Below are 24,603 nucleotides of genomic sequence, written 5' to 3'. Positions count from 1 at the left end.
CACACAAACAGTGAAGCAGCTGTAATCTGAGAGAGGCCAACCTGGTCTGGGTGGGGATACTTTATATCCACAGCCACAGAAACACCTTAGCAAAGGCCACAGGTTTAAAAAAATAATAATAACCTATTTATATGTTAAAAATAAATAGAGGGACTTCCCTGGTGGCCCAATGGTTGGGACTCCAAGCTTCCACTGCAAGGGCACGGGTTAGCTCCCTGGTCAGGGAGTTGGGATCGGCATGCTGCATGTGCTGGGAGAAGGAAGAAAGAAGAGAGGAGAGGGGAGGGGAGGGGAGGGGAGGGAGAAAGGAAGAAAGGAAGAAAGGAAGGAAGGAAGAAAGAAAGAAAGAAAGAGAGAGAGGGAGAGAGAGAGAAAGAAAGAAAGAAGGAAGGAAGGAAGGAAAGAAAGAAAGAAGGAAGGAAAGAAAGAAGGAAAGAAGGAAAGAAAGAACGAAGGAAAGAAAGAAAGAGAGAGGGAGAGAGAGAGGGAGGAAGGGAGGGAGGGAGGAAGGGAGGAAGAAAGAAAGAGAGAAAGAAAGAAGAAATAGAGGGATGCAAGCCATTCACTTCTCTGTAAAATGAAGAACCGAGACTAAACTGAATGCTGACGTGCCGTTTTGAGGTGGCCACGGACCGCTAGCACTCTCTCACTGCGCTGGGAACATACAGTGACGGGCTGGAGTTAGCCGTACTCGGTGGCAATTTAGCTATATCTCCCAATTTAAATATGCATGCCCTTTGACCCAGCAACAGCACTTCTAGGACTTTACCTCATATAAACAGGTACATTAAAAATCTACAAAACTGCACGGCTATATGTACAAGAATCTATGTTGAAGCACTGTTTGCAACAGTGAGAAGTTGGAAACAACCAAATAGCCACTTATGGAGAAGTTACCTAGATGACGGTATAGTCACAAAATGAAAATACTATGATGGAGCCGTTAAAATGAGTGAGGTAGCTCTGTCAGGTAAGAAAGAATGTCACATGGTTAAATGATAAAAGTTGTAAGAGAGCATGTAAAGCATGTCCCTAGTTTTACAACATTTCCACGTACATAGAAGAAATGTGCTCCCACACCTCCTGGAGCAACCATGGTACCTGATGGCTGGATGTAGTGTGACTCTTTAGGAAATGAAAAGTGTGTACTTAACACATTTTTGCACTGTTGGAATTTTTACAACTAGCGTGAATTTTATAATCAGCAAAAAATTAAATAATGAACAAGGATCATAAAGCTTTATTTAATAAATATAACCAAAAAATTCAAAATACTTTATTCCATATGTAGCCAATTAGGAAAAGAAAAAAGTTAGAAGGAAGTGTTTGAAGAGATTACGTGAAAGGGTCAGGAGAAAGGGAGGATGGGGAAATTCAAGCAATAAAGGTTAAGTGGAGACCAGAGGGTGTTCAGGGCCTCATGACTCTCAAAGCACCAGCTTTCAGGGGTCACAACTCAAGGGGCCCTGGGGGCTTCCTTTCCTCCTTGGCAATGACGGGAGATGCTAGACTGACATCTGTGGAATTAATCAGGACTCCAGAAATTTGGAAATCCTCTCAAAACCAGGGAGGCTGTCTACTTTTTTTCTATGACCATCAGAATTGCCTTATTTCCCCTCTAAAATAAAGTATCTGGCTGGATAACTGTAAGCTCTATCAGGGAATAACTTAAGTTTTCTGAATAGACTTTAAGATCCGCAAGGCCATCCATTTTAAACTAGGTCTTAATGCCCATCTACCACTGAAATACTGGCTTCTGTTCTGATGCCTCCATATCACACGTGAAAAGAGAATTTACTTCATATTTTTCAAACCTGTGGGGAAAGGACGGGAGGGTCAGATCTGGTCGTGGGGACACCATGTGGTGAGAATTCAATAATTCAGTTCAAAGGAAGGTGTCTGGGGCCCCGGGGGGCGGGGGGGGGGGTGCTCTGCCCTGGCACAGAGCAGGTGAGCCTGGATAAACCCATGTGGCTTTGGGGCCTCAGAACAGGGGTCTGGACCACCAGGAAGGGGACCTGGCTAGAACAATCCTCCACACGTCAATGTCCTGATACAGGTGTGCATATTACAAGACGCAGGTGGCAGTGTGCGGGCCCACGGGGGACTCCTGGGAAGACACAGTGGACACAGGTGGCAGGGGCCAAAGCTCTCTTGGGGTGACTCCTCACGGGCCAATTCTAGTTTCTAAGAAGAGAAATTTCTAAAGATCGTTTGCAGGAACAAGGTGGGCCTGATGCCTTGCAGGGCCTCCCTGAGGTCCCTGAGGAGCGGCAACAACACGGAATCCAATCACAAAGCTCGTTTGTCCACTCTTTATTAAAGCTAGGTCCTCCTGCTGACAGCTGCGGGGCGGGGCAGCTTGGGCTCAGGAGGGGCACCGAAGGTGGGTACTCAGGGCTGTGCCAGGCGGGACGGGCGCAGCTTGCCCCGGGCCCTTCCTGAGGCTCCTTCTCGCAGCTGGGAGAGAGCGCCCAGGGACAGGCGGCACCGCCCAGCGCTGCCGGCGCCTCTGCGGGAACCCCTGTCCTCCTCAGCACCCCGCCCACCCCCGCCCTCACCCAGCCAGGTCCATTCTTACCACCACCGTCCAGGGCCCCTTCCCGCCCGCCCCGGCCTCTAGCGCCCGGGTGCTGGCTCTCAGGCCCCAGGGCCATGTCTGTGCTAAAACAGAAGGAACTAGGTCTAAAAGGGAATGCGGCTGCTTCAAAATCCCAGTTCTCTGGCCCCATTCACACTGGCCCCCAAAGCATTAAGGGGGCGGATGTCTTGCAGGTGACCCGGTGGCTCGAAAGAGCCCAGCCTGGAAGGTGCGGCGCTGGCCGGCTGCGGGCCTTGCATAGCTGGACAGTTGGTCAGTCACTGAGCCACGGGCTCAGGTCCGAACCCCCAGAGGTGAACCACCGTCGTGTAGACAGCCCGGCCCACGGTGCCTCCACTCGCTGCCCACTCTGTGAGACGGGAACCTAACCAGAAACACCACTTGCTCCTAGTGTAGAACAATGACAGAAGCAGAGTTAAACGGACCCGAGGCGGTCATAAGGCCCTAATCCTGGGAGGTAAGAAACAACCCTACCACCAACCTCTGTCACTTCACACTTGTCTATTAAATCTAAATGGGCGCGGGCTCACGAGAGCAGGGCCCCGTGCGCCCACCCACTCGGGGACACGTGGCCGCCGGCGAGCCAACGGCTGGGGTCCCTGGCTGCTGGGCTCCCAGAGGGTCTCCGAGGATGCCGCCTCCAGCGTTCCCAGGCAAGAGTACCAAAGGACTCAGAGGGGAGGCTGAAACTAACACCCACACGGCCGGGCCGCTCTCGGTGCTCAAGTGGGGTGAAGACAGCGAGCGACTCTGGGGAATAAGGCTTCAAACTCCCTGGGGACCCTGCGAACACCTGCAACCCATCTGCCTGGGGCCACAATTTGGTTTCCGGGTTTTTCTCCTCCTCCCAGATTCTTCGGGCCACACAAGCCATGGAAATAAATATCCACAGTCGACAGAATAAAAGCTTTCCCAGGTGCATCTCCACTTCACCCCCGACCCCGGATTAGGGAGGAACACCGTCCTTTGAAAACTCACGAGGCTTCCCCTCGCCACGCACACCGTCCTCAAAACTTTCTGAACATACTCGAATGCCCGGCAGGCCCCTGAAGTCTCCCGCTGAGGAACTGGAAGAAGTCATCAGCCAAACCCCCTGGAGTAGCCATACGCTCTGCCCTCGACCACCCCACCCTCCCTTGATGCAAGGGCTTCCCCTCCCTCGCTGTAAAACCCAGTTACTAACTCACAAGCCACCTGTCCCCCGGGCCACCCATATCGGAATCCGAGTAAAATAAATAACACCTCGCCTGCCATTCCTACCGCTTGGCCTCACCGCATCGATCCAGTGATGTCGCAGTCTCTTGTCGGGGTGGCCGCCCCCTGTCCCCATCTGCTCCGCGCGCAGCTCTCCTCTCCCCCTGCGCCCCCCGTACGGCCATCTGAGCTCGGCGGCCGGTTGTCTGGGGCCGGACAGGAGGGAAGCCCGAGGCCGGGGGGCGGTGCACCGGGGCTGAGGGGAAGGCACCGCACCAGGACTAGGACCCTCAGCTCCCTGAGGCCAGAAGAGCAAGGGGCCGGCGCGCAGCGGCCGGCGCTCGAGCCGCAAGGTGCCGGTGGCCTAGCGGGCTGCGCCTCCGTCGGCCTGGGGCCCTCACATGATGCTCTCCTCGTAGGCGCCCGAGGGCCCCGCGAACGCGGCCGTCGGCTCGGAGCCGAAGCTCGTTCCGCCTGCGAACTCCAGCAGGGTGCTGCCGCGCTCCCCGGACCCGGTCCCTGCGCCCGCGCTCGGCGGCCCCTTAGCGGGTGCCTCGGCCTTGGGCGCGGGGGCAGCCGGCGTCTGGCCAGGCGCGCCCGCCGTGCCGCGGTGCGTCTTCATGTGGGTGAGCAGGTGCGAGCTCTGCGAGAAGCGGCGGCCGCAGTTGGCGCAGGCGTAGGGCCGCTCGCCCGTGTGCGTGCGCTGGTGTGTCACGAGCACCGAGCGCTGCGAAAACCGCTTGCCGCACTCGGGGCACGGGAAGGGCCGTTCGCCCGTGTGGCCGCGCCGGTGCTTGGCCAGGTTGGAGCGCTGCGCGAAGCCGCGGCCGCAGTCGGTGCAGCGGAAGGGCTTCTCGCCCGTGTGCGTGCGTCGGTGCCGCTTGAAGTCCGAGCTGTGGCCGAAGCCCTTGCCGCAGTCGGGACAGCGGTGTGGCTTCTCCTCGGCGTGCGCCCACTGGTGTCGCGTCAGCGCCGCGCTCTGCCCGAAGCGGCGGCCGCACTCGCCGCACGCGTAGGGCCGCTCGCCCGTGTGCGCGCGCCCGTGCGCCGTCAGGTGCGCGCGCCGGCTGAAGCCCGCGCCGCACACGCCGCACACGAAGGGCTTCTCGCCCGTGTGGCCACGCACGTGCGCCGCCAGGTGCGAGCCGCGGGCGAAGCGCGCACCGCACTCGGGGCACGGGAAGGGCCGCTCGCCAGTATGCGTGCGGCGGTGGCGCGCCAGGTGCGAGCCGTACACGAAGCTCTTGCCGCAGTCGGCGCAGCGGTGGGGCCGCTCGCCCGCGTGGTAGCGCTGGTGCTTCGCCAGCGCCGCGCGGCGCCCGAACGTCTTGCCGCAGTCGGAACATATCCACGGGCTCTCCTCCTCGGCCAGCGCGGCAGGCGCAGGCTCCGCCAGCAGCCCCCCGACTGCAGGCCCGAACGCACGCAGGCCGCCGCCGCCCCCAGGCCCAGCACCGCCGCCGAAAGGGTCGCAGGCCAGCCCCGCGCCTTCTACCAGGGAGAGCCGGCCCCCCAGGGGTCCGGGCAGGGGGCGCCCGTCGGTCGACAGCCGCTCCGCGAAGTCCGGGAGGCCCAAGATCGGAAAGCCATCCGGGTGAAGCCAAGACTTGGGGTGCACGGGGAAGTGGAAGCCGAGCGGGTGCGAGGAAGGGCCTTCGCCCTCCCCCAGGCCGTTGCCCAGCCCCAGAAACCGCCTGTCCGGCTCGGGGTCATCCTTTCTCCCGGGGGTGGGCGCCTCCATCGCCGCCTCTCTCGCCTCGGCCTCTCCCTCGGCCTCTCCGTCTGCTTCGTCGACCTCAGGCCCCTCAGGCCCGGCTTCGGCCTCCTCGGGCCCCGCCGAGGGCCCCGTCTCACAGGGCTCGCGCCGAGGGCCGTCGCCGCTGGGCTCCGCGCAGCCGCCGCCCCGTCGATGGCGCTGGAAGTCGGCGCGGAGGCGGAAGGCCTGGCCGCAGTCGGGGCAGCAGTGAGGCCGGTCGGCCGTGTGCACGGCCTGGTGCCGCGCGAGCGCCGAGCTCTGGCTGAAGCTGCGGCCGCAGTGCGGGCAGGGGTAGGGCCGCTCTCCGGTGTGCGTGCGCTGGTGCGTGACCAGGTAGGAGCGGCGCCCGAAGCCCGCGCCGCAGAAGGCGCAGCGGTAGGGCCGCTCGCCCGTGTGGATGCGCCGGTGCGTGACCAGGTGCGACTTGTACACGAAGCGCTTGCCGCAGTCCGGACACGGGAAGGGCTTCTCGCCGGTGTGGGTGCGCTGATGGATGGCCAGGTGCGAGCGGTACACGAAGCCCTTGCCGCACTCATCGCAGCCGAAGGGCTTGACGGCCGCGTGGTAGCGCTGGTGCTTGGCCAGCCGGGACCGGTGCGGGAACACTTTACCGCACACGTCACACGTCGTCTCCGGCCGCCCGGCTGGAGCGGTCACCGCGGCCGGGAACGCCCAGGGCGCCATCAGGCTCGCGCCCGGCTCCCGGCCCTGCAGAAAGGGCTTCGCCTCGGACCCCTCGGCCAGGACCCCAAGGCCGCCGGGGTCAAGACCCCACCCCTCTGGAGTCTGCGCCGAATCCGAGTCGTCGGGGCCCCAGGTCCCAGGCACGTCCCCCACGCCGTAGGCCGCGGACCACAGCCCTGGGGGCTCGTTCTCCTCCTCGGCCACCTCTGCCAGGAAGTCCTCGTCGTCCTCCTCCTCATGGTCCTCTATGTCGTCGGTCCAGAACCAGGCCCCTGAAGGCGACAAGGGAAGGCCAGGAGAGAGAGGTGAGAAGAGGCCGTGACAGAAGCCGCTTACAGACTCCTGCTCCTGTAAGGAGCGATTTCTGCAGGACCCCAGGTTCTTGGAGCTCGGAGCCCGGAGCCCGGGGTCAGGGCGCCTCTGTTCCACGGGAGTGAGAGATGGTGCACGCCTCTTCCCTGAGTTAGGAGGAACTGTGCAGACAGGAGAAATGCACACGCGGGTGTCCCTCCTAGGAAGGCTGGGGTTCCCTCACCTCGTGGACTCTCCTCAAATGGCCTCAACTAATCCCTTTTCCAGACCTCCAGCTCCCTTCAGGGCTTGCCACCCTGCTGAGAATAGGGACACCTACGAATTGGGTGACCTTGCCTGTGGGTTCCTGTGAGACCAGGTGTCAAGCCCAAAACAGGGGTCCAGGGCCCAGAAAAAGAGACGGAGACGCCAGGTGTGTTCTCCCCAAAGCCCCTTGTCTCCTGGAGAACTCCACCCCCCCACCTGCTTGGCCCAAGGCAGCCAAGACTCCAGCACCAGCACGGCCACTGAGGACCTGCCTTTGTAACACCTAAGCTTTGCTTAGCATCCCTCCTCTGGATCTCTCCACCAGTCTCAGGCTGGCCAGCATCCAGGGCTCTCCCTCCCACCCCCAGAGCACAGCCAGGAAAGGCTGCCCTGGGCCAAGGAGACCTAGAGGGGCCTGTAGGCCCCAGCTCTCTGCACTCACCCTAGAAGGCTCCAGCAACTGTGCAGGCACAGCACAGCCTCCCCGCTGAGCCTCTCTGAAGCTTGGCTTTCTGACCGGTTGTGCACTTGGGAAACGGTCCCAAATTGACTAAGACTGGGTGAGCTGCAAACATCTTCCCATCACAGAAGGCTAAGGACCCGCCTTGGGGTCCTGTAATTCCATCCCTCCTCCACCAAGCAGCGCCCTGACTGCTCCCTTCAGTGCAGAGTAAGGACAGGGATTCGGTTTATAAGAGTGATGTGCCTGCCATCGTGATGCACCCAGGAGGGAACTAGTATTGGGCCGGCCAAAAAGTTCATTCGTGTTTTCCGTAGGGTGTGATGAAAAACCCGAACGAACTTTTTGGCCAATCTGATATTTACAAAGCAGGCACTAAGTCACACAACAAACAAAGAAAAAGGCCTCGTCCACGGCAGCCCAGGTGTTCCAGAGAACCTGCGTGCCACCTTCCTCTGGTACACCTTGCCCCGTGTGTGTCTACCGTGGCCACGTACAGTGTAGTCCACCTCACGATCCCAGTACCAGGAAGGTTCAAGCTCCCCCACAGAGGTAGGAATCCCCTTCCCCACCACTCCCGGGTCCCCTGCCAAGGCTGTGGCTGGTGTCAGCCATCACCTGACCGGGTGGGCCTTCGTCCCTGAGTCCTGTCCCCAAGGAGGGGTCGGGGCCCAGGAGGGATGCCCGTCCTGACTCGGCCCTGGTCCTGTGTTCTATATAGCGTCCCAAACATACGGTGATGAATCACATGGGCAAACACAGCACAGTGCTGAGTGACATAAAGCCAGACACCGAAGTGCACGGACATGATTTCTTCTCTGAAGGAAACATGTATAAAGGGACACAACGGGTTATTTTAGTTCTTCATGCTTTGCAATACTAAGTTTTCTGTAGTTAGTAATAATATACGATTATAGTAAAAATAAGCTTTCAATAAAGGACAGTGGTTTCCTGTTACTAAGCTGCCACCCACGGTGAGTGAGGGATGAGAAGAGGCTGAGCAGCACGGAAGAGGCCCAGCTCCTCACGGTGAAGGCCGGAGCACCCCTGAGGGGAGCTGGTGCAGGGACGGGCAGTTTGGGCCCATGGTCAGATTAGCTGGAAATTCTTCCAGTGAGTCTCAAAAAGGCTTTTCCCTAAGACTCTGGTGAGTGTCTGGAGGAGTTTTAATTGGAGTCCCTAAGGCAGGGGGTTCAAGTCGGGGAACAAGTACAATGTCTTCGTGGTAGGAATGTGCCCCAGGACCCAGCCAAGGGCCAGTAGCACTCACTGGATAGAAGTGGACACCCAGGCCCAACGAGGGCCCGCCAGCTGGCAGCCTCAGCTACTCAGAGCCGGGGGACAGGCTAGGTCCCAACGACTCATCCGCAACACCTCTTCCTTGGGGTCTGAGAGTAGCAAAGCCCCCCACTTGGGGAGGTGATTCTTTGCCCTGCCCCCACGCCAAACATCAAACAATGCTGCGCTCTGCAGAGGGGGCTGATCCTAGGAGGGGACCTGACCTCATCACTGGCTCTGGAGCTGGCATGGCCACTTATCCAAAAATGAGAAAATATTAAACATAAGGCAAGTTGGTAGAGGCCACCACTGACACTGAGTAAAGGACAAGAAGGGCATCCAGTTCCCTGGCTGCACCCCGAGACAAGATCTCTGGGAAGCAGCAGGGCCACCAGAGGGGACTCGGGGACAGCAGCCTGCCTCCAAGCCAGGCTCTGTTCTCATCTTCTGCCGCCAAAGTGGCCCAGGATCTGGAGGTCTGGGCCCCCGGGCGGGGGTGTCCATTGTCGGCGTTCCCCCCGGCTGCAGTGGGGCCAGGGTTCCCCGGGGGTTTGCTAGTGCCCCGGATGCAAGCCTATTCTGGATCCAAGTGAGGACCCGTCAGGTCTACTCGTGAGACGGACCGAGGCAGAGGAGACGCTCTGACGGGGCGGGGGCGGGCGGGCCTTTCCCAAGCATGGCCCAGAAGGTCAAACACAGCTGCCTCTTCCAGAAGCCACAGGGGGCGAGTGGACAAGTGGACCCTGGGGAGGGGAGCTGGCCCTTCATCTCCCTGAGACGTCCGCTCCTAAGGACTCTGACGCTGGGTGAGGATTAGCTAGGCCAGGGCCCGCGCTCGGAGCCTGGTGACACTCGCGGGGGCCGACCAGTGGCCTTGTGAGCAGACGCCCAAGGCGCCCCTGGTGAGTGCCTTATTCAGGCACGAATAAACAGCCTCGGGGAGGAAGCCCCGCAGCCACCTGCCTGGCGCACCTGCTCCCTGAGCTGCTGCGAGGTGGCCTGACACTTGCTCTGCCCCGAGAACCAAGCCGAGGGTTTCTATGACTCCCACCCCAAGCACCCTCTGCCCCTGTCCTGTCCCGTCCCCGAGACCTGTCCCCAGGCCTGGCCTCACGGTGAGTCAGCTGCAGGTCTGCTCTGACTAACCCCTCCCCGAGGGACCCAGCCACGGCACAGGGCCCAGGAGGCAGTCGTGTGTGTGAGGTCAGCACCTGCTCCTGACCCTCCGGCCAGACCGAGACTCATGGTGGGCTCGGGGAGAGCCCCGCCCCCAGGCACAAAGGCAGGACGTGGACAAGGGGGTGGCCAAAGCCGCAGGAGGGCTCCTTCCTCCCCGTCCGGCTGCCATCAGTAGCCCCTCCTTCCCTCTGAGCAGGAGTCCGGTCGCCCGGAGGTGGTGGTTCCCGGCAGGGCTGGGCTTCTGCGATGGATCTATCCTCCCCGCTGCAGGGTCCTCAGGCTGACACATCTTCCGGGAGGGGGTCCTCCCCTGAGCGCCTCTCCAGAACCGCTGATCGCGCTCACCAGCCATCAGATTCTCTCGTTTCGGTGTGCTTCACCTGACTGCTTTTAAACTTTCTCTCTCTCCTTTCCTGTGTAAGGTTTAAGCCGGTTCCATCCTGCCTATCGTACTGCTCTGCTATCTTTCGCTTTCACACGAGGGGCAGGAACAGCAGTCAGGGAGCGGGGTCATCAGCCGAGCACTGTGGAGACGGCACAGGTGCGAACAAAACACAGCGCGCGCTCACAGAGTCCGCTGGAGAATCGAGGAGGCAGGCACCCGGGCACGGCCATCCCAGACCTCGCCGAGGGCTGCGGGTGCAGGGAACGTCCTGGAGTGACATGGGAGGTTCCTGACATCAAGGCGGTCAGAGGACACACACAACCCAAGTGGGACCTACACACTGAGCCAGCCACACGGAGGTCACTCCAGGCAGAGAAAACAGCAGGTACAAAGCCCCGAGGCAGGTGAGAGCTTGAAGAGAAAGGCTGTCGGTGGAGTTGAGCCTGAAGAGCTATGGGTGTGTGCAGGGTGCAGACCCCCAGGCCGCAGAGGATCCCACATACTGTGCCGAGTGCCCGGGGAAGTCTAGGGGTGGGGGGCAGCCAGCAGCTCAGGGATGCCCGTGGCCACATGCCTGACAACCTCATGCCTGCGCCAGGGGTGGGGTGAGGAAGGCAGAGGGACGAGGACCACCTGGGCCCCAGCCAGGCCCACCACGTGCCAGGGACGCTGCAGGCGGGGCCCGGGGTAGGAGACGTGGTACCACTTCAGGTTTAGCTCACTCTGAGATGCCCTCAGACACCCAAGTGGAGACATCAAGCAGGCGGTGGGACAGACAAGGTCAGAGCTGGAGAGAGAGGCTGAGAACGGGCAGGTGGGCAGCACTTAAGGCCCTGGCCCCAGCTGGGGTCACCTGCAGAGAGGAGAGAAGAGGACACGCAGTGGCAGGTGGGGAAGCAGCCAGGGGCAGCAGAGGGACCAGGGGCACGTGGGGTCCACCCTGCAGAGCAGAAAAGCTAATGCGACGAGGAAATAAGGCCAGAGCCACCAGGCCAAGGGGACGAGGACATGCTCGGCCGCAGGAAATGGGGTTCAGCCACGGGCAGGGATCTGCCAGGCGACCACGCCGGGCATCTGTAAGGAATGGGGGAGCGTGCTATCTCAGCCGGGTGAGGAGAGAGGTGGCAGTGATGGGTGAGGACCAGGGAGCGGGAGGCGGTGGTCGAGGGGAGCCCGAGCAAGGAGGCTTTCATTCAGCACTCAGAGGCGCCGGGGCACCTGAGTGGGCGCGTGTGGCCAGAGTCCAAACCTTATGTGTGGCCCAACTTGTTAAGAAGCACAAGAGACGAATATGCTTGTGTTTTGCAAGACTATGATCTAGAAATACAGAAACTCTGCCAGGCTCAGAACCGGCTGTCCTGCCCAGACCCAGCAATTCGCAACTCTCAACGGGCTCAGCTGCACAGAAATGAGCGCAGGGGGAAAAGGGGAGGGAAGCGCTTGGCAGACAGGCTACAGTGACAGTTAAGAGGGGGGACCTCAGATGGATTCGCTCTGCCCAAGCTGACCCCAGCCTTCGCTACCACAGCCCCTCCCGGGAGGCAGGTGACGCGTGGAAGACTATGCCTGCATCCTGCACCCACCTCGGCCCACAGGGGAAGGCGGAGGCGCTGGCCCAGCGAGCCTGCCCCTTCTGCGAGCTGCCAAACCCCAGCTAGGTTCACAGAGCACATTGTGGGGACCACCCAGGCTCGAGCCTGCGAAAGGATCCACCCCAGGACCCTCCAAGAAGCATGGAGAACAGGGGCACGTCCAGACCATGTGTGGAGAGACTGGCCAGTGGAGGCCTTACAGCCCCTTCCTCTCCAGGTGGCTTTTCAGATCTGTGCCCAGAAACAGGGCACACCTCCCATTAGACCCTCCGACAAACATCACCTACATTCCAGTCTCAGCCTGGAGGCAGCAGCAACATTTTTTGCCAGCCAGAGCCGTCCTGATTCTGAAGGCCGGGAGACATTCCAAGAGGGTCCCAGAGAATGTGGAGACCTAGGGCAGGAAGGCCACCCCGAAACACAGTGCACAGTAAGGCCCGAGGCCTGAACCCACTGTGGGCAAGTGACTTAGTCACTACTTCAAAAGTCAATTTCCTTGACTGTAAAATGAGACCAATACTCCCTCCCCTGCTACTTCACAGAGCTGTTACGAGGATATAAAGTATACAGGGAAATACTCTGAAGAGTACACGAGTAGGCACAGCACTGTCGATGTTTTTCTGTATTTTATTTTAAAACCTCTACAAGCTGCTCCCAGTCTACCCAAGCACGGGAGTGGCATGAGACATCAGAGCCCCGCACTAGGCTGGCATCACCCGAGACCAAAGCCAAACACACACACCGTGCAAGGGCCTCCGCTGAACCTGACACACGGGGAACAGCTCACCAACCTCCACGGAGCACCTCCACAGAACCAGTGGTCCGACGGCCTCGGGTGGGAAACTGGGGGTTTTGTTCAACTCTTTATTCTCCAGATGAATAAAAATGAGGCCCAGAAAGTTGGAGGAACAGGGCCAGAGCCAGGTCCAAGGTCTCAGAGAAATCCGACACCCTGAACGCTTCCTGTATGTCTCTCTCCAAAATCTCCTCTCTGGAAGGTCCAGGGCTGCCAGCCCAGGCCCTGACCCTGGGCCTCCCAGGGAGAGGAGACGGCCAAATGGGCAGGGAAGCCATTCAATCCTGGGAGCCGGAAGGCCAGCTCCAGCACTTCAGGGCAATGGTCTGTTCCTCACCTGGCCCCTCTGAGCTGGTAACGTGACAACTGACCCTCACACACACAAAAACAATCAGAGGCTCAAGGCAGGGACAGGGCATCGTTGTTAAAGATTCGCAACAGGAATCTCTGGGTTCTCTAAAGACTCCCCAGCCTTTGGGCCTCTGTAGACCAGAACCAGGAGGAGCCAGCCCACGAAGGCAGAGGTGAGCCCCCAGTGCCACCGTGTCCCCACAGCAGCAGCTCCAGGGCGGCTCCCTGGGGCCACAGTGGAGAGCGAAGGCACAGGCCGAAGTCGGTGAAACCCGCGAGACCCCGTGTCACACTCACCTGTGTAGACACCGGTGACGATGTCTCCCTCCTCGGGACGGGGGCTATCCGGGACCCAAGGCTCCTCTCCTTGCTCCAGCCGGAAGATCAGATCCGGCTTGGGGATTGGGTATCCTGCCCCGGAAAAAACAGGCAGCAGCTGCAGGGCCCCGCCTGCAGGCCCCGCCCTCACCCACACAGCACTGCCACCACTGGCTCCTCTCCCCAGCCTTTCCAGGACCAGCCTTCCCACCTCCCCGCCTCCGCTGGGAGATCCCACACTCCCTTCTCTCTGGAGCCCTGCCCTGACCCCCAGCTCCCCTGTCCAGCCCCCTCCACACACTGCCATCTGCAGGGTGCCCGCCCTTCTCCTCCGTCACCTGACTCCTCACCCCTTGAGGCCTCTGGGGAGTGTACAGCACAGAGACCAGAGCAGCACTGCAGCTCCCCAGAACATGTCCACCTGGGTCATGGCACTGCTGGGCCATAGTGGGCACCCCCCAAGACATGCCCTGGCCCAGAAGCCAGGCTGGTCCCTAGGGTTTCCCTGGGAGGCGGGCTGGCTCCAGCAGCTCCTTCACCAAGACCCCGGGGCTCCAGAAACCACCCTCTCAGACAGCTAAGCCCTGGCAGCCATCACGCCAGGATGCCTCTTGCGGACGAAAGGCTCTGCTCACCCAAGGACACCAGAATCCCATAGTTTTCCTGCATGACTTCCTTGTAGAGCTCCCGCTGGTCTGCATCCAGCCTTTCCCACTCCTCCAGGGAGAAGTACACAGCCACGTCTTCAAAGGTCACCAGCCCCTGGAAAACAAAGAACCCTGGCCGCTGCCCTAAACTGCCCCGGCGAGAGGCAGGGCGTCCCACGAAGAGAGGACAGGAGGTCACTTCAGTGGACACTGAGCTGACCCTGCAATGTGTGGGTCACGGGGACACAGCCCGGCAGCCCGGCAGCCGCAAGTCTACAAACACCTGACCGAACGAGGGGCTTGCAGGCCTGTCACAGCCCCGGGAGGCGAGAACCCCATTCCCATCCAGAGACCCGGGGCTCAGGCTCAGAGAGGGAGAGCGCTCGGCTCAGATGGGGCAGAGCCCGGACTCACACTGAAGTGCAGAGACAATGAAGCCCAAGAGCCCATGTATGTGCTGCACGGGCACCTCGCCCCCTGCTACTTCACTGTCTGCCTCAAGCCAGTGGTCACATCAGTGGTGTGAGGGCCCATGCCTTGGTGGACAAGTGGCACCAACTGAGTGTGGGCACTGGCGCCCAATCTAACTGGGCTCAATAGGAAACCAGAGCCTGGACAGGTGACAGGCACTCCAGGTAAGGGCACAGCTTGGCCCCGGGGGAGAGCCAGGGCTGACGCAACTGTGCAGGCTGCAGGAGAGCTGGTGGTGGGCAACATGGTCAGGACATTCCAATGGCCTGGGGAGGGTCGGGCCCCAGGAGAGCGGAACCATATCCCACAGGTTTGGGGCTGGAGACTCCCAGCTGCTTCCTGCAGCCCTGTCCTGGCGCACAGCCTGCGCTCAGCCTGAGGACCACAGTGCCACTGCCCTGCCTATAGGGCAGGTCTCCAGGACAGTGGGTGCCAACCTCCCTGGGGAAACCCAGCCTGGTCAACTGAGCCCCAAATAAAGGGGCAGCTCACCTGAGACCCAGATGCCAGGGAACTGTCCTCATCCTCGTCCTCCTCCTCGTCCTCGTCCTCCTCCAGGTCCTCACCCCTCGACATGGCTGGAGCCCGGGACGCCTGCAGGGCTGCGGGGAGAGACCTCTTGGGGTCCAGCCTTTAGCATCAAGCCTCACTGCCCTGGCCGACGTCTGTCCATCCAGCTACCAGGGTCAGCAGCTCCTGGCCACTCCCCCTTTTCAAAACCTGGGCCCTGGGCTTCCCTGGTGGCGCAGTGGTTAAGAATCCGCCTGCCAATGCAGGGGACACGGGTTCGAGCCCTGGTCCGGGAAGCCCACATGCCGTGGAGCAACTAAGCCCGCGTGCCACAACTACTGAGCCTGCGCTCTAGAGCCCACGAGCCACAACTACTGAGCCTGTGTGCCCCAACTACTAAAGCTCACGTGCCTAGAGCCCGTGCTCTGCAACAAGAGAAGCCACAGCAATGAGAAGCCCGCGCACCGCAACGAAGAACAGCCCCTGCTCGCCACAACTAGAGAAAGCCCGCGCGCAGCAACGAAGACCCAACGCAGCCAAAAATAAATCAATGAAATAAATAAAATTTTTTAAAAAAGAAAAAACCCTGGGCCCTGCCACTCCAGCTGCACCCCGTCAGGTCAAAGAGCTCTTCCCGGCCTGCCCACCCAAGCCCCCCCTAACTTCCTCCCCGAAGACTAGCTCCTTTGTCTTACCTTTTTCCTGAAGACCTGGGGACTCAGCATCCCCACCACAGCTAAGGCGCTCCTGGGTCCCCGATGCCGGACTCCGCTCTTCTGACACCACCGCCTCCGCGTCGGCATCCTCCACCTCCGCCTCCGCCTCTGCCTCCGCCTGCCGCCCCGGCCCTGCCTGCACCCCATCCGCCTCCAGCTCCTCTGCCACCTCCGCCACGGCCTCGGCGTCCTCGGCCTCCACCACCATCACCTCCTCCTTCGCCAGCTCCCCCTCCTCTTCCCCCTTTTCTTCCTCCTCTTCTTCCTCCTGATCAGGATCACATTCCGACCCGTCCTCCGCCCTCTCCCGCTGGGCGGCTGGGGAGTCTAGAGTCGTGTGAAGGGCCGCCATCGTCTCTGGAAGGAAGCCTCAGCTCGGCCTGCAACACAGACAGGCGACGGTGACCAGCCGCCCGGCATGCAGCCCTCTGACGGAGGTGGGGTTGGCTTGCCCCGCGATACAGTGACAGCACCGGAGCTGAGGCGCGACTGGAGCTCCTTCCACGATCTCATGTGGCACAACCTAGATTCTGTAGCAGAAGAGCTGCCAAAGAGCCCCTCACCGGGAGCCCCGCTACACGGCCTCAGCTCTTTCCTGCAGGCAACGGCAGGCCTCGTGTGAGCTTGCCATGCTTTCTTGGAGTAAGCCAGGGATTGATCCCGGGTTTTCATCCTCAAGAACATGGAAGCGTCAAGTCCAGGCAACACGCCCGAGGGTGGCCCAGCCTGCATTTAGCTGATGTGCACACAGCCATAAGGAACAGTGTACCTGATATATGGGGGCGGAGGAGATGCTCGCCCAGCTCTGAACGTGCACGAACTTGGGCACGAACTCGGCGGCAGGGAGTGTGGGAGCCGAGGTCTGAGCATGGGTGGGCCAGGAACCCCAGCGCAGTATGACGGGCGGGGGAAGGTAAGACCACCCTGCCGGGAGAGCCCACTCTACCAAGCCAGCAGGTCAGGCTCCTCCCTGTGGGAGGCGGCAGAGAAGAGGCCCTGAGCAGGCAATTACCCCTGTGCCCCCCTCACCCCCTCGCTCCATTCAGGGCATCTGGAAAAAGCTCGGCTGATCAGGAATTTGGTTCATCGCTAGACCAGCAAAGGTGAAAAAAAATGCCCTGTGACACCTCTTCACGTTTGGGGATCAGAGAATCCTAAGTGTTGAATCATCAAAGCCCCAGTGGCTCACAGCATCCACCTCTCGCATCGATGTCGGAGACGGCCCAGCCCAGGCACTTGGGAGGTGCAGCCACACCGCCTCACAGCACGGGAGCCCGGGGCTGTGGACCCAAGAGGGATGGGATACCGCGGGCCCTGGGGCCACTCCTCCCTCCCGGCTGCGCATTCCTCACCAGCCCCAGTGAAGTTCCAGGACAAGACAAGAGTCATGGGTTTTGACGAGCCAGTTTCTGTGGCTCCTTTTTGAGTGCAAACCTAAGAACAGATCCATCAGCCAGCATGGCCCCATCAGTCTCTCAGACCTGACTAGAGCCACTTCCAAAGTAAGCCAACCCCACTACAAATACAGCGACCCCAGAACCCCGGGAAGAGAGCACGAACCCCAGAGGAGCCTGAGATGTCAGGCCACACAGGACAATGGCTCAGCAGGCTGAGCCCAGCTGCCATGCCAAGCCCAGCAGAGCCCCTCCTGCCTGGCCCCCTTGCAGAGCAGAGTCCCGCAGGCCAGGCCCCCATCTGAGGACCAGAGGCTTGGGAATAAAGTGGACTCGTGCTTGTTGCACCTCAGGACCTTTGCACATGCCATTCCCACTCCCTGGCACTCTCCTCCCCTGATCCTTTGGTGGTAGCCCCCTGGGCCCCTAAGACACACACAGTTCCCTGGACTCTGCCCTCTTAGCACCCACATATTTTTTTTTCTTTTTTTCGGTACGCGGGCCTCTCACTGTTGTGGCCTCTCCTGTTGCGGAGCACAGGCCCCGGACGCGCAAGCTCAGTGGGCATGGCTCACGGGCCCAGCCGCTCCGCGGCACATGGGATCTTCCCAGACCGAGGCACGAACCCGTGTCCCCTGCATCGGCAGGCGGACTCTCAACCACTGCGCCACCAGGGAAGCCCAGCACCCACATTTTAATATACTTACAGAACTGTCTGCTTATTGCCTGTCTCCCCAAATACACACTCAACTCCAAGAAGGCAGAAGTTCCCTTTGTTCATCTCTGAATCTCCCTGTGCCAGACACAGAGTGAGCACTCAAATATTTATTGATAAAATGACTCTAGGGACTTCCCTGGCAGTCCAGTGGTTAAGACTCCACGCTCCCAGTGCAGGGGGCCTGGGTTCAATCCCTGGTCGGCAAACTAGATCCCACATGCTGCATCCCGTGTGCCACAACTAAGACCCTGTGCAGCCAAATAAATAAATAAATATTAAAGAAAAAAAAGAAGAAGAAAAAGAAAGAATAAAATGACTCTAAAGCCTGCGGTCAACGTGATGAACATGAGATTTTCAAAACCCAGTATTTCTGGCCCCACTGTCATGTTCCAGAACAGGATGACTGCTGTTGAGGGTCCTTCAGACTAGAACCCACTGGAGAATCTCTGCCTCTGAAGAGGTTACGACCTGAAGTCCCTTCTCCCAAGAGGTGCACCTGCTGCTGACCAGAGGAGGGAAAGACCCTCCAGTCGTGGAGGTGGTCAGTCACCCTGCAGACGCGATGGGGCCTAGCACAGCCAGACGCCCCATGAGCCCTGACCCAGCATCCAGAACAGAATGGTTCTGAGAAACGGGCCTCAGTAACACGGGTGGCAGATGCCCCCTCTGCCTCCCCAGGACAGACGTGTGCTGCGCATACCCCCAGACCCTCCTTTCTTCTTTCCAGCCTGCCAGCCTACCAGAAACTCACTTCTGGCATCCAGCTCAGGATGCCACCAAAAGTCAGGTGAGCAACCTGACCATGATAACCCTTCAGGTCATCCCAGACCATTATTTCCATGGGGGCTGGGGCAGGGCTGCACCCTAGGATATAGTGCTGCAGAGTTTGGAATGGGGCACGGGGAGAGGGGGGCGAGGAGGGGCAGTTAACGAGATGCCTGCCTCCGGGAGAAGGACCACACAGACAGAAAGAGGCAAACTTAGAAAACTTAGCAACTCTCCACTGAAGTCCCATATCCAGGGAACCTACACAGAGAAATGAAGAAATGTGTGGGTGCAGGTGGATCTAGGCCCCTTCCTTCCGTCTGCTGGGCTCACTGACCACACCTGTGACTCAAGGCCTTCCAAGCTTTCATTTCCGTCCAGAAACCTTCCTTCCCTGACTACCAGGATCCTCACTGTTTGTCCACAGATTTGGGCTCCCCTGCTCTCCTGGGTTTGCTCCTGGTGCAGGTGTATCCACGGGGCCAACCCTGCTGCCCGAGGGCAGCCCCTCACCTTGCTGGCCAGCTCCCCAAACCTGCCAACACTTGAACCAAACCCAGTACCAGAGTCTCCCCACAGAGGCACAGCTAGGGACCTGATCCTGCACACCTCCCCTTCCCCCTGCCCACTGGGTCCTCCACCAAAGGCCGGCCCCTCTCCCACCTCTCCGACCACATGGGGCAGCCCAGACCCCATCCAACCCCAGAAATGAGTTTCCCAATCCGCCTACTGGCGGTAGAAGACTCAGCACAGCAGCCCACCGGGGCCTCCATTTGCAGAGGGAGGACCCAGGCAAGGCCCCCAAGGTCACTAAGCAAGCTCGCGGGGGCGCCAAGCCATCTCCATCCCTCCAGGGGGCTTATCGGGCCTCCGCCTCCCTCAGAAGCCAGGTCAGGGCCGTGACAACCCCTCCTGGATGGGTGTGTCCCCGGGGGCGGCCGCGGCCCAACCCCCGCACCTCCGGCCGAGACGGCGGCGGGCACCTCCCAGGGGTCGCGGGTGTGTGTCCTCCCAGCCCACCTACTCCGTGCTGCCCGCCTGGACCGGCCCTGGGGGTCGGGGCCCGCCTCCCTCGCGCAGGCCCGGGCGGGGGTCCACGGGCCGCACCGAGCGTGGGCGCGGCCGCGAAAGGCCAGGCCAGAGCGCCGCTCGGGCCCCCCCCAGACCCAGGCCCGCCCCGGACCGGCCCGCCCCGCTGCGCGCCGCTGCCTCCCCGCGGCCTCCCGCGCCGGCGTCGAGGGGCGGCGCGACCCCGACCCCACGCCCGCGCCTGGCCCGCCGGCACCTGCCGCCAGCGCCCGCCTCCCGCCGGCCTCGCCACCCACTCGCCGCGCCGCCCACTCACCGCGCGCGCCGGCCGCCGAGCCGCCGCCGGACACCGGGGCCGGGCCGGGGCCTGCGCGCCCCGCGCTACACAAAGTGACGGCCCCGGAGCTGCGCGGCGGCGGCGCGTGGGCACCGGAAGTGCCGCCACCGGGCTCCGCCCCGCCGGTGCCAACGGGGGGGCACTTCCGGTCACGCGGGGTCCAGCGCGGCCCCTGAGGGGGCGTGCGTGGGGGGAAAGAAAGCGTCCCTGGTGCGGGGGTGCCCTCGGACCTGGGTCACCGCGCTCGTGTGCACTGCGTCCCGGGCCTTGGGGACCCTGGCGCGCCCCGCGCCGCCCCAGGGCCCGACCCCACCTCTGGGGACCCCGGGCCCGCCTTCCCCCTAGAGATGCCCGCGAGGTCCGCCCGCTCCCCAAAACCCTCCCGGCTTCCTCATGCAAACATGATTCAGGGGGCGCTACCGAGCGCCAGACTCGGCCAGGTCCACCCGGGCCTCGGGACCCTCCCTGGGCCCCACGACGGTGGAGGGAGGCGATGACCCCTATGAGGGCCCGCGTGCCCTCAGACCCGGGCAGGGGCGGGGGGCGATCCCTGCTGGTGATGGGCCCGCAGTACTGGAGCAGGTGGGCCGGACGTCTACAGCTCGTGCAGGGCCAACGCTGGGTAAACATGGGCGGGGGGAGAGGGGTTCCCAGAAAGGACCAGGACATGGACTGAGGGGGCCGGTGGGCCAGGGTAGCTGGATGAATGCAATAAGGGCCTCAGATCTGGAGGCTTTACAGGTGATCCATGGGGAGCGCCTGCCTCTGGGAAGGGAAGCGTTCCCCCAGCAGAAGGCAGGAAGGACAGATGGCTGCCTGAGGAGGTGTGAGAAGGTGAGGTTGGTGGACTCAGGGGACGCCTGCAGCCCTCCCCAAACCTAACCGCCTCTGCCCCCCAGGGGCCGCAGCTGGGGTCCGCTGGTGAGCTCTTGCACCCACGGAGGTTGGGCCCTGCTGCTTCCCCAGCTCGTACCCCATGGGTACCATTATTCTTATATTTTCACTAGTGACCCCGCGCCTCAAGACAGGATCATAGTCTGACTGGGCTCGCGGAGGGGTCACACCTACCTGAAGTAACAGCTTCTCCTTCCCAGAACCTCAGCACCTGGCTGGGGAGCTGCTCAGGCCCACTGAGGACTCAAACCTGCCTGCAGCCCCCGTCCCAAGCCTTGCCTTCCCCAGCCCAGAGCACCTGCTATGCGGCCTCCAGCTGAATCCAGCTCCTCACGCTTATTGTTTGGCTCCTGGTGTTTTTAAAATGTTTTAAAATGAATAACTAACACTTAAAAATTGAGGGTCTCTCATTAAAAGATGGACAAAGTCAGAAGTTCTGCCAATGTAGAGCCTGTGGTTTGCGGGGCCCTGATCAGGGACCTGAGAAGGGACCAGCCCCTGTGATGAGCCTCGACTTTGAGGTGCTCCATGCCCACCGTCCCCCCCCGACCCTTCCGTAGGCCCACTTCTACGTGGCACCCCCCTCTGGTCCTGTGGTCCTCTATGCTTTGGAACTCTGGACCCCCCCAACCCTTCACCCCAGGTGGTTCCAATGAGAAGATCCGAAGGTGAGGTAACTCACAAGAGCAGCAGAGGCCAGGTAAACGGGAGCAGCAGGAATGGAGGCACCAGAGTCTGCCACCTGGACCTGAAGGGGTGGGGCAGGGAAGGATGCTCTTGGGCCTGCAGAGGGCTGGAGCCGTGGAGATGGCTCACCAGGTGGGAGCTGGGATTGACGTGAGACTCCGCCAGCCCTGTCCTTCCCTCTCCCACCCTGCCTGTGCTGCCCACTGGTCAAATCCACTCCTAATGTGGGGGGCAGGGGAGCCCAGGGGACGCAGTCAGAGTCGGGGCCCAGAGCCAGGTAGAAAACAAATGGGGGAGGGGGCAGGTGAAACAGAGAACCAACAGCTCATCCCTGCCTTAGAACCCTCCAGCTTCTCGGGCACGGAGCCCACAGTGCCCCAGCATCTCCTCAGATGTCCTCTTGGCCTGTTCCCACCTGACCCCTAACCTAAGACCCGATTTCTTCCCCTTGTGTCTCTGCGGATTTTCACAGGCTTGGAGCCCACCAGACCCTGCCCGCTCAGCAGGCCCCGCCCTCCCTGTCCCTGACGGAGTCTCTGCCCTCAGCTGACCGCCATCCTCTAGAGGCTGAGCAGAGGCTGCCACCCTAGGTGCTCCGGTTTCCTTCCCTCTCTGAGGGGCTCCTCCCCAAGACCCCCCAGAGCCTCTCCTTCCTCCTGCCTTGTGACAGGCAGAGTCCCCAAAGCTCGTCCTGTCCAGGACACTGAGTGATGTGACCACACAGCCCACTGTGTTCAGTGTGTCCCAGGTCAGAGGTCAACTTCCACCCCTCCCCTGCCCCGCGCGCGCCTGCGACTACAGGAGCTGGGTGTGCCCAGGTAGCCCGCCCACTGCTCTGTGCGAATAAGACCTAAGCCGCTTGATACAGTCCTTAGTATCTGTGTTTATTTCAGAATCAAATAAATGTAATTCCCCACTCTTGTGACCCCACCTGACCCTGTTCCTTCCAGGCCTGTTCTCCACTGGGCCTGGACTGGATGCATGGGCCTTGCCAACGGCCTCGGGCTGGCTGAGCCTCTGCAGATGACCTGCCCCCCCCACCCCTCCCCCGGGCCCGACGTCAAGTTTGTGCCTACTCAGGGCAGTGCTAGGCTGTCCCAAATGGGCCACGCCTTGTCCTCTCATGACCCGAAGTCACCTGGCCTTGACCCTTCCAGCCACCTAAGTCCAGAGCTGCCAGGGGTCAGGGCTGGCTGCCCCCAGGTGCCTGTAGGCACAGACCATGGGGCAGGACCCCTGTCAGGAGGGCCTATCTTCACAGCGCTCCTGGACAGCAGAGACCCAGGTTCCAGCCTTGAAGCTCCTTCTCCCCTCCCCCCTTTAGTCCATCTCGCAGTGATGTTCCAGAAAGCACCACGTGACCCCGCTGCTTGGGTTTTATGAATCTCAACAAGTCCTGGCCACTGGCCCTCTCTGGCCACCCCTTCCTGTGGGTTCTCAGGTTCTCAACAGCATCCTTCACTCCCTCCGAGGCCAGCAGCCCTATCCCTGCTTTTCCTTCATTCTCAACGGGAATTCTCGATCTGGGTGTGTGTCCACATGTTTACACTCAGCCCATATGCGTTGCACAGCCGATGAGCTTTGGACCCTGTGCTTACTCCAGTTGGTGGGGAGGGCGGGGGAGATGGGGGGCCCCGTGGCTCACCAGGCCCTAAGGATCGTGTGTAGAAACGTGTGAGAACCTGATGGGGGCAGAAGGCTGCAGGTTGAGGCGTGAAAGGGGATGGGAGAGAGAGGTTAGGAGGGGTGGGACCAGGAAGAGAAGTGTCGAGAAGGCCCGCAGGACTCACTGCGTTCCCAGGAGAACCTGGTGACCCAACTCGTGAGTCCAGACTCAGCGCCACCCACAGGGAGACCCACTTAGGGCCATCTGAATTTACCATGGGGTCTCTCAGAACTCAGATATACGATCCTGCCTGGCAGCGATAGCGAGCCCTTTGAAAACAATTATAAATGAAAACAAGGCATCAGTATTCCATGTTGCGGATGACTGGAAATGGAGTAGGGGTTTGAGGCCATTTTTGGACATGATGGGCTAACTAGATGTGCCCCAGTCCTTCCAATTGCCTGGCTCTGTGAGGGGCAGCTGATGGACCAGAAACACAAGGACCATCAGAAGAAGGGACCCAGGCCCGCTCGAGACTTCTGCCAATATGAGGCTGCCTGGGGAGAAAGGGAGGGTGAGTGGGCCTGTATCCGGGCTGGTCCACCCTGCACCAGCTGCTTCTGAGCCAGAAGAAGAGACGAGAGGGGTGGTTGGCAGTGTGTCCCAGGGACAGGGCCCACCAGGGCCTGTAGCCCGAGAGAGCAGGAAGCAGCAAGAACAAGAAAAACAGAGACCCAAACTGGACGTTGTCGCTTGGCCTGGCCAGCACTAACCTGTTAGTCGGAGCTCTGGAAAGGGGGCTGGGCAGCGGGGAAGCAGCAGGGAGAAGGGCTGGCCTTAGCGTGAGCTCCTCCTTCGCCTGCCACCTGGGCTGGTCGGGGGTGAAGGGTGGACAGAGCAGTGAGGGGCACAGGGCCTCCATGCCCAGAGGAGGGCAAGTCCTGAGGTCCCAACTGTGAGAGCCATGGGCCCGGAGCTGAGGGGAGCTGCAGCGAGGAGGTCCCCACACCTTCATGAGACAGGTGGCATTTCCGCCATACCTGAAAGATGGCCAGAGACTGGGATGCAGTGGGGCAGGGGGGACCTGGCCTGAGCGAGAGCCTGTAGGTGAGGAGCTTGGGGCAAGTCTGGGGAGGGGGCGGGGCCATCCCGTGGCTGCGGCCTCACATCTCAGTGGGGGCACCACAGCAGCAGGCAGCCAGCAATGGCATCAGGTAGGGGTGGGTTGTCACTTACCAAGATGGATGGGGGGGGTGGGAATAGCAGGGGTCCAGATGGGATGCAGGGTGCTGTCCAAAGGCTGTTGAGGTAACCCATGTGGACAATGACAAGGCTTCAGGGTAACAAAGTGTCTTAGTGCCTTTGGGCTGCTATAACGAAGTTACCATAGACTGCGTGGCTTAAACATTTATTTCTCACAGTTCTGGAGGTTGGGAAGTCCAAGGTCAAGGCACTGACGCATTGTCTGGTGAGAGCCCTCTTCCTGGTTCATAACTGGAGCATTCTCACTGAGTCCTCACACGGTGGAAAGGGTGAGGGATCTCTCTGGAGGTCCCTTTTCTAAGGGCACTAATATCCTTCATGAGGGCTGCACCCTCATGATCTAATCACATCCCACAGTCCCCCCATCCTAATACCATCACGTTGGGGATTAGGCTTCAACGTGTGAATTTGAG

The 24,603-nt window shown here is 60.7% G+C and overlaps 1 protein-coding gene across 2 annotated transcripts; it reads right to left on the bottom strand.

Annotated features, from left to right (window-relative positions):
* Window positions 1–1,223: 1,223 nt before the first annotated feature.
* On the bottom strand, window positions 1,224–19,807 carry ZNF316 (zinc finger protein 316). Of its 2 annotated transcripts, none has more exons than XM_060032464.1 (7): window positions 19,720–19,807; window positions 15,477–15,877; window positions 14,764–14,873; window positions 13,789–13,915; window positions 13,133–13,246; window positions 3,863–6,508; window positions 1,224–2,989 (listed from the first exon to the last, which is right to left on the bottom strand). In XM_060032464.1, exons 2-6 carry the CDS (start codon window positions 15,847–15,849, stop codon window positions 4,194–4,196), a joined length of 3,039 nt encoding a protein of 1,012 aa, XP_059888447.1. In that variant the 5' UTR covers window positions 15,850–15,877; window positions 19,720–19,807; the 3' UTR covers window positions 1,224–2,989; window positions 3,863–4,193. The 2 variants fall into 2 exon arrangements, with proteins under 2 accessions (XP_059888447.1, XP_059888446.1); XM_060032463.1 differs by having other exon boundaries at window positions 3,876–6,508.
* Between the last annotated feature and the right edge of the window lie 4,796 nt (window positions 19,808–24,603).

This window comes from Delphinus delphis, chromosome 15, assembly GCF_949987515.2.
Source record: "Delphinus delphis chromosome 15, mDelDel1.2, whole genome shotgun sequence".
Classification (NCBI taxonomy): Eukaryota; Metazoa; Chordata; class Mammalia; order Artiodactyla; family Delphinidae; genus Delphinus; species Delphinus delphis.
The sequence above is the reverse complement of the archived record's forward strand: the minus strand, read 5'-3'. Positions and strand labels throughout refer to the sequence as shown.